The 12,542-nt window shown below is 38.3% G+C and overlaps 1 protein-coding gene across 1 annotated transcript; it reads right to left on the bottom strand.

Annotated features, from left to right (window-relative positions):
• Window positions 1-66: 66 nt before the first annotated feature.
• On the bottom strand, window positions 67-11,797 carry MKI67 (marker of proliferation Ki-67; the record flags this gene model as incomplete). Its single annotated transcript, XM_010072690.1, has 11 exons — window positions 11,706-11,797; window positions 10,120-10,201; window positions 9,922-10,037; window positions 9,347-9,416; window positions 8,375-8,456; window positions 6,187-6,471; window positions 4,969-6,057; window positions 4,399-4,637; window positions 3,300-3,657; window positions 784-918; window positions 67-556 (listed from the first exon to the last, which is right to left on the bottom strand). Coding segments are annotated over exons 1-11 (3,038 nt in total), but the record flags the coding sequence as incomplete, so codon positions are not given.
• Between the last annotated feature and the right edge of the window lie 745 nt (window positions 11,798-12,542).

The following is a 12,542-nucleotide window of genomic DNA, read 5'->3' as shown; positions in this document are numbered from 1 at the left end:
TCTGCCTTCTGCTGGGGGGTTCTCATGAGGTGCTTGATTCCTGATAGGACTTCAGCTGGCTCTGACTTTTGCTTTGGTGTCCTCAGGAGATGCTTAATGCTTGACAAGGCCTCTATAGACTCCGACTTCTGCTTTGGTGTCCTCAGGAGATACTTAATTCCTGACAAGGCCTCTACAGGCTCAGACTTCTGCTTTGGGGTCTTCATGAGCTCCTTGATGCCCACCAAGGCCTCTACTGGTTCTGACCTTTGCTTTGGGGTCCTTAAAAGTTGCTTGTTGCCTGACACAACCTCCACTGGCTCCAACGTCTGCTTTGTAGTCCTCCTTTTACGTCCTGATTTCACCAGAGATCCTTGTTTTTCTGGAATTGTTGACAAATTATCCACACTAATATTTTCTTCCAGCATAGCTTCTTTTATTTTTTCAGGAGTTTTTGTGGATATTGCATCAAACACAGACTTCAGAGACTCCTCTCTCAGAAAGTGACAAATTCCTGGACTATCCTGTTTCTGTTCTGAAGCATCTGAACTATTTAAAGGTGACACAAACATCTCTCCTAAAAAAAAGCAGTAGATTTAGGTAGTTTGGAAAAAATAATTAAGCAGAAAAAACAAGCATTCTAATTGTTGTACAACTAAATAAAATTGATTCAAACAGCCAGAGCCTTCTACATTGCTGCATCAAACAGGTGCTCCTAGAGCTACTCACTGTGTCAAGTAGCAGACACACCACTACCACTAAATATAGCTAAACACTTCCTTTCTTTTCAAATAACAAACATACCAGATTCTTCCGGAGTGTGCAAGTCAGAAATTTCCGCTGCAGCATATGTTGGTGTAGAATCAGTCTTCTCAACAGTGGCCAAAGGCAACATTTTTCCACTCTTATTTTCTGGAGTTTGAAACATTGCAGTCATTCCTAGAAATTATATTCAGAGAAATGAGCATATGCTTTGACAAAAGAATGACACAGTTGACAGAGCGAACAATAGACTTTCAAAACTTACTTGTGAAGCTTTCATCCATGTTCATGTTTAGCTTCAAGATAGGATTTTTTACCACTTTAGGGACCTGCCCAGCTGTTCTGACTGTGGTGGAATAAGCTCTCCCTACAACTATTGTAGCAGGTGACTCTGCATGACCTGTACTAAAATGACCTTTTATTTTTCTTTCTGGAGTCTGCAGAAGGGAAGAGAAAAAAAAAAGTTAGTAAACAAAGACTCCTTTTATATAAAAACAATATTTCTTATATATTGTGACAAAGATATCAACACCCATTAAACGACATACTAAAAGCTTGTAAGCATTCAGCCTCTGAAGCAAAACATCTACAAGCTGTTTTGTGGTTATGCATAAATAAAAAAAGGAAATGTGAAAAAAAGAAAAAGAATACCTTTGGTGACTGGGTTATCTTCTTTAGGGATCTTCCTTTTCGGACACTTTTTTTAACAGTCTTTGACTGGGGTCTTGCAACACCTGATTTTACCACTTCTGCCCAAGATTTTACAACTAGAAAGCAAGAGAGAAGTAACCACTTGAATTCTCAGCTGTATAAATGGAAGTTCACAATTTTTTATTATTGCAATGGATTTGCTGCAGTCAAGAAAAGCAGAGTGGTTGCTGTATCATTTGACAACACCTACACTACAGTGCTCTGTGAAATGCCTGCACTTGGAAGACTCAATTTCAGCTGAAGATTAACAAGTGTCCAAGTACCCAGTATGTCTTTCAACAAAACACCAAAAAGCTTCAAACAGTGTCAAACAGAAGCTACATCCCAGAACTGAATGCTGACCCAATTGCATTCTCACTCTTTTTATAAAGAAATCATTTTTCCCAACTGAAACTTGCCCTGAGCCTTTCAGTCTTTTTCATTATTATACCTGAACTTTTCCCTGGTGGGACATGAGATTTAACATCAGAGAAATGGCTCCTTAAGTGAGACATATCCAGCCTTTCTTTCACCACCTTCCCAAGGAATTTCAGAGTCAGGAAATTATTTACTTATACTGCTTAGAGCATTTAGATCTACACAGTCTCTCCAGATTTTTCTTATATCACCTTCCCCTTATAATATACTCTGAAAATTCCCAAAGCAATGTCACCTTTATCAGAGCATCATCCTGTACACAGCAGAGGAATCAGGGAATTAATTACAGCTATGTAATAAACAAAGGTTTAAGTTGGTAGGACACCTGCCTTGTTTAATTCAGAAACGGCCTATGAGAAGACAGGGGTCATATGAAAGAAACTATCCTTTTTTAAGGAGCGATAAAAAAGGGAATGCTGTTCCTGAAAAAAATGGACATTATTATTCTCTTGTCAGAATTGCTATGCAAGTTGGGGAAAGTCCATAAATAAAACGAACTTTCAAAAACTGTCACTGTTCAAGATACATAGAAAAATACCAAGCTTATTTTGGATACAAAGCAGACATCCATAATTTTGAAGAATTGTGATGGTGTTTTCATATTACAAGAGAAACTGATGCCCAGACATTAAAAACCACTTACACACTAGAGAGGTGGTGAAAAATTGTATGTCATTGCATTTGCGCAGTACCCTGCTGCTATTAAAATGAACAGAACAACCGAAGCCAGTGGAAAAAAACCCACAAAACCCCCCACTTCTTTCACTAAAAGGCTAAGACATATTATCTGCAAGTTTCTTCAAAGATAAAAATTTCAAGAACCAGGTCCCCTGTCATAACATTTCCAATGCTGTCAAAACTAGTTCAAACCAGTGCTCAACATTCAAATTCAGATGTTCAATTTAAAACTATTCAAATTAACTCCCAGTCATCATCCTTTTTTAAAATTTTATGTTATATACCACTGTTAAGTGCAGTCCTGTCCATGGACAAAGGTTGTAAATCGTATTTAAAAAAAGGTACAAGGAAAACAATTTGAAGCTAGATTGCTATAAAGTGCAAGTTTTCAAATCAAAATTGATGTAATTGATACAGTTTGATTTAGTTCAATACTACTTGAAGGACTTGAGGAATCATTATTGCAACTAACGTTGTAAAGAGAACCTCAATTCTACCATCTTTCAACTTCTGAACATTAAGACTTGTGTTCTAAATACGGTTTTATATATGCTTTGGTAATTTGCTTTATGAATACTAGAGAATGTAACACTTTGTAATTCCCAGTTCTTTCCAATGATTCCAACAACCGTCAGAAGATACTCCCATCTCTGGTGGTCTCTGCCTAATGAAATAATAGGCCCACTATTAATTTTTGTTCCTGTATTTTAAAGCATTAAAATCAATATTAAAAATTAACTGCTGACACAAACCTAGCAAATTGGCACTGGAGGCACCACTTCTTCTTTTTGCATTGATAACTGCTACAGCTCCGCTTCTCCACTTTATGGGAGTGGCCTTCAAAGCAAGTTGTGCACTTCTTGTTAATTTGTCCGGTGTGGCCGTTAAGGTTTTATCATCTTGGTTAACGGGAGAAGATTTAGGTGTTCGCACTCGAACACGACTTTTCTCTTTTTTATTCATGTCTTCTGCAAGAGCATCCTGCTCTTCTGCAACTGGCGATGGTGTCGTGATGTGAGAAACAGAGGCAGGGGATGAGGCAGCTGGGGACTTCTGGGTTGGCAAATTTTTTGGTGACATTTTTTCTTTCTGCAAATGTTCAGAAAGGTCCTGGTAGAAAAAAAAGAAATACATAAAGATAAAATGCTACTGCACGCAGCTGAACTGCAAATGCTCATCTACATCCCTGACAAGTAAATACAAAAGTATAAAATATCATCAGATCACTTGAAAAAGCTTTAAATGTTATTCTCTGAAAACAAACTTGTAATAATTTTTAAATGTCAAAACAGTCTCAAAAGGCACATGCAAATTCAACCGAATAAATTAACTGAATTTATTGTTCTACTTTATTCAAAAGTTTTGTTCACATCAAGTACACTACACACATCTTGTTTAAATCGACAGCGAATGTGTTCAAACTTCTAGCCAAACCGCATGGCAGCAGCTTGCAGAGGCTGCCAACAAACTACTGTTCCGCTTTCTGTTATTTATGGTAAACTGGAGCTTGCAGACACTGCTGCTAAGGTCAAACGTACAGAAATATACTCCTGCATATGCATGAGAATGACCAATAGCACGTGTGAGGTGAATAAAAACACACCACCTGTGTAAAGACAGGTTGACATAAAGCATAAGCTGAGCTCTTTCCTACAACGGAGAAGTTGAAAAAACACAGATTAAAATTTGCCTATTTCAGATACCATTTTAATTTGCAACTAAAATTTCCCCTTCCCAACATACATCTAACAAGGTTTACTACTAATTTTTAACTAATTTCTAGAAGTTTTAGATTTTATAAATTCTGTTCACATTAATTGTCTTAGCAACTTGACTAGTCTTAAAGCTTACCTGGACTGCAAAGTGCTTCGGTCCCTGAGCCTTCTTCAGAACCGCACGTGGGGAGTTTCCAAACAGTGCGCTCTGTCTCACAGGAATCGCACCTCTTTTCAGGGGCGAGTTGGGAGGCAAACTTTTATCAAAAAGTTCTGGACTCAGATGACCACCAAAAGACACTCTCTTCCTTTTTCCTACAGGCTGAAGTAATGAGTCACCACTTTTCCTCTTCTGAGATATCCTTCTTGTCTTGCCTAAAAAATATAACAATTGAAAATATTTTTCTATGTATCTAAAAATTCAAGTCAGCATTTTAACCAGCACAGAAAACAGTGCTTACTTGTGGATTTTAAACTTGGAAACATATTAGAAGATAACTTACCTTAAAAGAGAAAGATTCAATTGAGTAAACTTTAATAGACATTAGTGTGCATTTTCATGGTCAAATATATTGACATGATAAACACTTTAGAACTACCATCTCAGCAATGAGTTCTACATTTTATGTAAGTGGAAAAATTCTCATAAAAATGAGATAATTTCTCAAACACAAAAACAATGAGGCAAGAGATTAAACCTATTTACCTGATTCTTCTCCAGCCAACAGGCCAGAAATATCAATTTCTGAGACAGCCTCCTTGTCTTCCAGTACAGTAGCATTTCCAGAAGACCTCTTTGACAACAATCTACGAGGTTTTATAACACTGGCATCTTCCAAATCTTGTTTCTGATGATACCCCTTTGTGGCCAGCTCTTCTCTAGCTCCACTGTCTCTTCCGTCTGCAGTTGTATCGTGATGTTCTTGAACAGCGTTTGTCTCCACCGTGTTTTCAGTTAGCAGTACACAGGTCCTTGGCGTACCCCTCTTCCTTCCAGAGCCAGATTTCTGCCTAGCAGGAGATGTCAGTTCTGATGATAACTCTCCTGCAGTCAGTGCCTCTGAACGGAGGCTTCTGTTTGAGAATTCTTTGCTTTGCCTGCTATTTCTTCTGGGACTCTTGGAATTAGAAGAAGAGGCAGGAGGTTCAGAATGTCCCTCTTTTGAGCTAACAAAGTTTGCCTGATCGCAGATTTCTTCCAGCACTACTTCTTTTATGGGTTTTTCTGGCGTACGTTGTTTACTATTTCGTCTTTGTTTTAAGCATTTATTTTCAGCCAAAGGCAGTTGTTTGAGGCTATCATTTCTGCAAACTGAATCTTCCCCTTGAGTTTCAGCTGAAATTGCTGAGAGAGACCTACGTTTCAAGGACACACGTGGTCGACTTGGAGTATCAGTATTTACAGGATTCACTCCACTAGTTTCTTTGGTAGGCGATACGAAATGAGACCGAGGACTCTTCCTTCTGGCTGTTGGTATCGACAGAATATATTTATCTACTTCAGAAACATTTGTTGAGTTAGGTTTTTGCACTAGTTTATCTGCTCCTATTGAGCTGTATATTCTCTTTTTGTTTGCAGAACCCAAGCATTCTACAGTGCACGGCTCCAGTGAAAATGCTTCATTTCCATCCTTCTCCTTACTGGGTTTGGGTGTAACTTCAGTACCTTTAGATTTGCCTGCTGTACTTGGTTCCGTATGATCCTGTAAGTGACTGCTTTTACCAGGATCTCTTGACATCTCCTGGGAAACAGAAGCTCGAGGACTTCTGGTAAAACGCCTTTTGGTAGCACTTCCTATAGGTGAGATCTGGTTAAATTCTGAACCAGTTACTTCCTGTTTTATTTTCATTTTACTTTCTTCAGTGTTTTCACTTCTGCCCACTTCTTTTTCTTTAGTCAGGCTCCCCAGATCATAAGCACAACTTGATGAAAGTCGAGCACTTGGTTCTGGCAGAACACTCTTAGCATTTTCTTTTGCAACTTTTTGAGATGCATTTCCTTCAGGCAGAGGTTTTTTCGCTTTAATCTCTTCTTTCATTTTTTCATAGAGTTTACTAAAGGGAGACATTTCATTTTCCTTTTTACTGGATTGATATATTCTGTGTGAAGATTTGGGTGTTTGTAGTCTGACAGGTAAAGCTTTGGAAACATTTCCTTCTGTATTTTGTTTATTTTCATTGGCATGTTTTTCTTCACACTCAGCATTATCTACAAAGTAAGCAAAGCAGAACAAAAATACTGAGGCAGTTACTTAAAAATTGCAGAACTACAAACAGGAGTTCCATAAATACAGATAAAAATTCCTTCCTTTCCCTTCCCAAGACAGTCAACGAGGGTCCAAGACACAGTACTATAAACAAAGCTCTGTTAACATACAAATACCATCTGGGAGGAGAATGGCTTGGTAGCAGCCCTGAGGAGAAGGACTTGAGGGTGTTGGTTGATGAGAAGCTCAGCATGACCCAGCAACATCCACTGGAAGCCCAGAAACCAACCGTGTCCTGGGCTGCATCACCAGCAGTGGGACCAGCAAGTCGAGGGAGGGGATTCTCCCCCTCTGCTCCGCTCTCATGAGACCCCCCCCTGCAGTGCTGCATCCAGCTCTGGGGTCCCCAACATAAGGGGGAAAAGGACCTGTTGGAGTGAGTCCAGATGAGGGCCACAAAAATGACCAGAGGGCTGGAGCAGCTCCTGTGTGAGGACAAGACTGAGAGATTTGGGGTTGTTCAGCCTGGAGAAGAGAAGGCTCCGGGGAGACCTTCCAGCACCTTCCAGTGCTGAAAGGGGGCTACAGGAGAGCTGGGGAGGGACTCTTGACCAGGAGGTGGAGGGATAGGATGAGGAGTAACTGTTTTAAGCTGAAAGAGGGGAGATTGACATGAGATATAAGGAAGAAATTCTCTACTGGAAGCCTGAAGCAGTATGCTTCACTTGGAGTTTTCCATGAGCAAGGGGTATATGCAAGCTAACACAATTCATCTGCTCAGAGGAGCCTTTTTAATCCACAAGAAGCTGAGACCTCGTGATCATCTAGGTATCTCCAAGGTCTATTTCTCAGCACTACTTTGCCAGCATGAATGCCTGCCGAAACAAATGCCAATACACGCTGACTTTTCTTAATTGTGATGGGAAATAATCCATGTAAAGATGAAGGCAGTGACTCTGACATACAAGGAAAAGCCTGTCAGTTATCTTCTGGGAAAGGGGAAAAAGAGTGAGGGGGGAAAGAACAGGAAATTAGATCTTTCTGTGAAAGCTTTTATCCAACTGCAGACAAGTAGATTAGTATCTTTTTTATTGCGATGACAAGTTGTTCCCTTAAAGCTAATAGAACAACGAAGCAAAGAATGTTGTGTCATAGGACAGTGTTGGGGAGCCTGTCGCTCAAAGCCTGTGAATTTTTACTGGGTCTACGTGAAACACCTATTGTAAATAATTATTTTAATCAGCAAAATTCACCCTTCCTATACATCTCCAAAATTATACCTGTTTCAGTTTCTTACTAGGAAAGAATACACGAGACAATGCAATATTTGCTCAAAAGGGATCTAGCTGTAACACAGTCAGAAGAGAACTGCAAGTTAAATTTTAATCACAGCAGTGAATTTGCCATGTTATACTTGTTTGATGCTGCTGAAAAGTCAAACGTAATTGGTAACCACTTCACAGATCAGTCTCAACTGACATTTGCAAAGCTGGTCTACTGCGTTTGATGCTGCTGAAAAGTCAAACGTAATCGGTAACCACTTCACAGATCAGTCTCAACCGACATTTGCAAAGCTGGTCTACTGAACACTCTTCTTAGCTATAAACTTCATAAACTAAACTTGCACAAATCACTTAAAGCAACATACACACATTTTGCCAATTCCAGGCCGACTGCTACTGTCCATTTGTCAGGATGCACTTAAACCCCTTTCTCCTGGCAGGACTTAGTTTTGGTAAATCACAGCATCTAAATATGACGAGACAGTACGATATACCTTGCTATGTCAGTGTACTCTGATTGAAAACTCTTAAAATACTTTTTTTTTTTCTCTTTTCAACCTTGTTTTTCCTGTTATGCTGAGAATAAATGCCATTAAGAAGGGAGAAGAAAACAAGTACCAACCTGAAGCATGAGGACTTTTAAATCCTGAAGTTTGTTTGCGTAATAATTCCACTTCTGCCACCTGCTGCTGAACATGAAGAACCTGTAAATTTGTACAATATTACAGCAGAGCAACAAATATTTTACAGTTAGCCCTCAACTGTACAATGAAAAACAACACTCAATTTATAAAACTATAAGCATTGTTTACTAAACAGGCTTAAAAGTTTTCAAATGAAATCCTAGAATATTTCAAAGTTTAAGAACATCAAGCAATACACATTTGAGGCCCTGTATAGCAAGGGGTTAAGTGTTAGTTTATCACTGAAATTATCTCCTCTAAAAGCAGCTGTAGCATAGGAATATTTACAAGCATCTTTGAGTCTCATCTCACCAGACCTAGTGGGAGATTTTCATTTAAATAAGAGAACTATAACATCAAAAAAAAAGTTTCAGTAGCAAAAGTACTCACAAACTAACACTTTAATGGAGAAAACTTTTCTGAGAAGAAAAAAAGGACACTAATGAAAATAAATTATTAAAAGATAGGCTTAGTTTAGTATTTATAAATTCCAACAATTCAGTGTACTAGCACAGAGAAAACAAATTATTTTTTTTAAAAAAGAACGCTCATTCTCTAGAGTAAACTTCCCCATGTAAAGTACAAGGATACCCAATACCCATACTCCGCATTTCCTGCATCCCATCTTCTCTTCAGAAAAGCTAAGGATTAATTTTTAATAGCTTACCTGCAAAAGTAGCATCATAGATTATTAAGTATCTGGTACCAGAAACTGACAGGTCTAAAATTAATAAATTATTAATTTTTTTAAAAGTATTTATCTGAAGGAGTTTATCTCTATTTTTAAACAGAAGGGTAGTCTATGGCTGAAAAAGTATTCCTAGTAAGAAAACACCTAAAGGAAATGGAATACCGTATCACTCCTAATAGCAATGTACTTGCAATAAATACACCTATGGCGACAAAATTACCTGCAGCGTTTCATCTTTCTGAGATCTAGAACGCCTCTTTGCTGGAGTTGATTGGAGAGGATATTCAAATCTGGAGGAAATATTTTAAAAGTAAGACAACCATTTTTCTGTCAAATAGCTGATGACTAAATTCCTATTGTTACGACACATGGCCTAACAATAGTTGCCCACTCCCCACAATACACACAGATTACTTTTAAAGGCTACATCGAAATACTTCTGCATTTTCCCCTAAAAATGACCACCCTTCCAAGAAAAATCAAACTGATCTCTCCAGACAATTCTATCTTTATTGGTTTAGCTTCATGTAATATAAAAGTGATTAAAAAAATATCTTTAAGCAATCCTGCCTTCTGAAGAAAGTCTCTAAGACACTGTAAAGAAATATGAAATAAACTAGATTAACTTCTGTTTCTGAAGATGGTAAAAGGATGTTTTAAGTTTTCCCATTTATCTACAGCCATCTTCTGTCTCTTCAACCAGCAGTAAGAGCCTCTGTCCACAAAGCTCTCAGCACTGCTCGCCTGCAGAACATGTTCTAGGATGAAGGCATTAAGTTTGTCACCGGCACTCACCTGAAAGAACGATCAATAATAGTTAACACATCTCCATGCTTCAGAGGTGCAGGCTGCTGGAAACAATCACCATTCAGCTGCGTAGGATTTACTGTACTTAAATTAGTCAATATTGCCTAAAAAATAAAACAAACACTTCAATAGTCTGATGAGATGCAACGATGCAATGCACATGGCATTCAAATAGGTATTTCTTACCTCCTTGTTTTCATTTACTTCAATTTTACAATGTTCTTTTGAGACCTGAGGCAACTGGATGCGAATATCACATTCTCTTGTCCTGTGGGTGGAAAATAAAATTTGAGTTTCAAGACATACAGAAAACAGAAAAATCTGACTACTATAGAATTAGGTAGTTTCCCAACTTTGTAGCTAATAACTGTCCAGCAGCATGCTACTTTCTTAAATTTGATAGCATGAAGAAAATTAACTACTCAAGTCTTCCAGCTGTGGCAAAAAATGACAGGAGCTCACACTTCTGCAACATCAGAGAAGCCATATCAGAAAAAATACATAAAATACCCAAATTCTGAAAAAAGCTGTTCACAAGTTGAAAGTGACATGTCTACAACAGCTCTCTGGTGGCTTGAGATTATTTGTTTCCTGATTTGCAAGTTGACGAAGACTTGTGGAATACTTTCAGGAAATACCAGCATGTGCTCTTAAACTCGGTCTTGGGCATTCATTAGTGATCACTCTCAGAGACAGAATTTAGGCAGTAGGACCTTTGGTCTCACCTAGACAGCCACCGCTACCTTCCGAAAAGCTGTTAGTAAGTGAAAGCTGTGTTTCTTAAGTGTACAGACTTTTTAGTTCTTTTTTTGTTTTGTTTTTTTTCAAGCTAATCTCTAATGCTTTTGACATGCTGTAGGTCAAACACACCAGCTCTCATACCAGAGGTGCTGCTCACAGAAGTACCTGACGCCTCTCAGTGATGCAGCTGGCAGAAACTAATGTTTGTACCATCAAGTATCACCTGACTGGACAGCTCTGCTGAAGCCAAAGAACACTACTATTGACACTGGAGAGCTTCCTATAGACTTTCACTATGGAATCCTATTCAGAACTTAACAATTACAGTTATTTAAGATATCTGTCAGTCAGTAAAGTGCCAAACAGACAGCTTAAGAGAAGTAAACACTTTTATTTGAAGCCTATTTATAGTAAAATCATCTAGTCAAGTCTTCACATACACCATTCAGGCATATTCATTTTATCTCTTAACGTAAAATAGCTGGATCAAGCTCAAAAAAACACTACCACTCAACTGTCAAAAGTCAAAGCAAGTTTCAAGATTGGAGGAAGAAGTATAAGCTATTACTAGTTTTTAATATTCTAGATATTGGCTGACACCTTGCTGAGGTTTTGGAGAACAAAAAACAAAAATATTGAGAAGGGCATCGATGTAACAAAGATGGTTAAACACAAGTCATGTACCTTGCTTCTCCTCACTAGCCAATTATCTGGAAACTGCCTCTGGATAAAAGAATACCATCAGTTGCTCAACAACTGTGTATTACTTTCAATCCCTTCCCCAGATTTCCTTTGCCCAGAAACTTTAAAAAAAAAAATAAAATTTAGTAGTTCTGGCAAGGAAGGGAACAAAAATTAAGTTCAGCTTTTTAGTCTTCCAGTTAACCTTAGTCCAATATCACCTATGAATCACCTGAATGTGGTTCACAAATAAACATGTATTTTTGCAAGTAAGTATTAAAACGTATAATCTGCAGGAAAAATATCACCTATATTGTTTTTAAGTATGCAAGTACTCAACTAATTCTCACCTTCCAAATAAACAAGAACTTGCAGTGAGTGGAAAACTAATTCCATCAGTCCCATTCCGTTTAATTACAACAATTTTCCCAAAGAGCGGCATCTTTAAATTCAAACGTTAAGGAACCTTACCTATAAAAGAATACCAAAATTACTCAGCCGAATAACGCCTTACGTATTTATGCAAGTAAATAAATGCAATAATTCATCCTCTATGCAACTTAAATCTTTTTTTCAAACAAACAGTAACTCCTCCTCACCTCAATCTAGATGTTACGCATTCTCTTATCCACATGGAAATTCTTAGACTGGATTTTAAAGTACACAGAAACCAACTGACTAGAGCTGTAACCTCCTGCAGAAGGAGGAAATTGTGGCGTTACCAGAAGACAGCTGAAAAGAAGGCTGGAAGTTTAGCAGCTGCTAGAGTGTCGTGATACAACGGCAAAAAAAGGGAGAGAAGCGCATCTGTGCCTGAACGTACAGGGAAAGCGGAAGGAACAGCGTTCAACTTGAAAAAACAAAACAAAACAAAACCCAACACCAACAAAAAGCCAAACCCACAGCGTTTGCACAGCCAGATACACCATTATCCTCACATAGAAATACGAGTGTGACACGAAGTACAAGCAATCCTCAAAAAAGCGTATATAAAAGGCACCGTCGAATGGTAGACATTTGAAAGCGGCAAGCTAAAAACAAGGCACCTAATGCAGTTAAGAGCGATCGTGCTTTTAACACTAGTTAAAAAAAAAAACAAAAACAAACACAACACACCCTGGGACAAATCTGACAGCACCCCTTACGAAAAACCTTTACTTGTCCGTTAGAGGAAACGTCAATCTTCA

Source organism: Pterocles gutturalis, unplaced genomic scaffold, assembly GCF_000699245.1.
Source record: "Pterocles gutturalis isolate BGI_N339 unplaced genomic scaffold, ASM69924v1 scaffold25557, whole genome shotgun sequence".
Taxonomy (NCBI): Eukaryota; Metazoa; Chordata; class Aves; order Pterocliformes; family Pteroclidae; genus Pterocles; species Pterocles gutturalis.
This window is presented reverse-complemented; position numbering and strand designations above follow the sequence as displayed.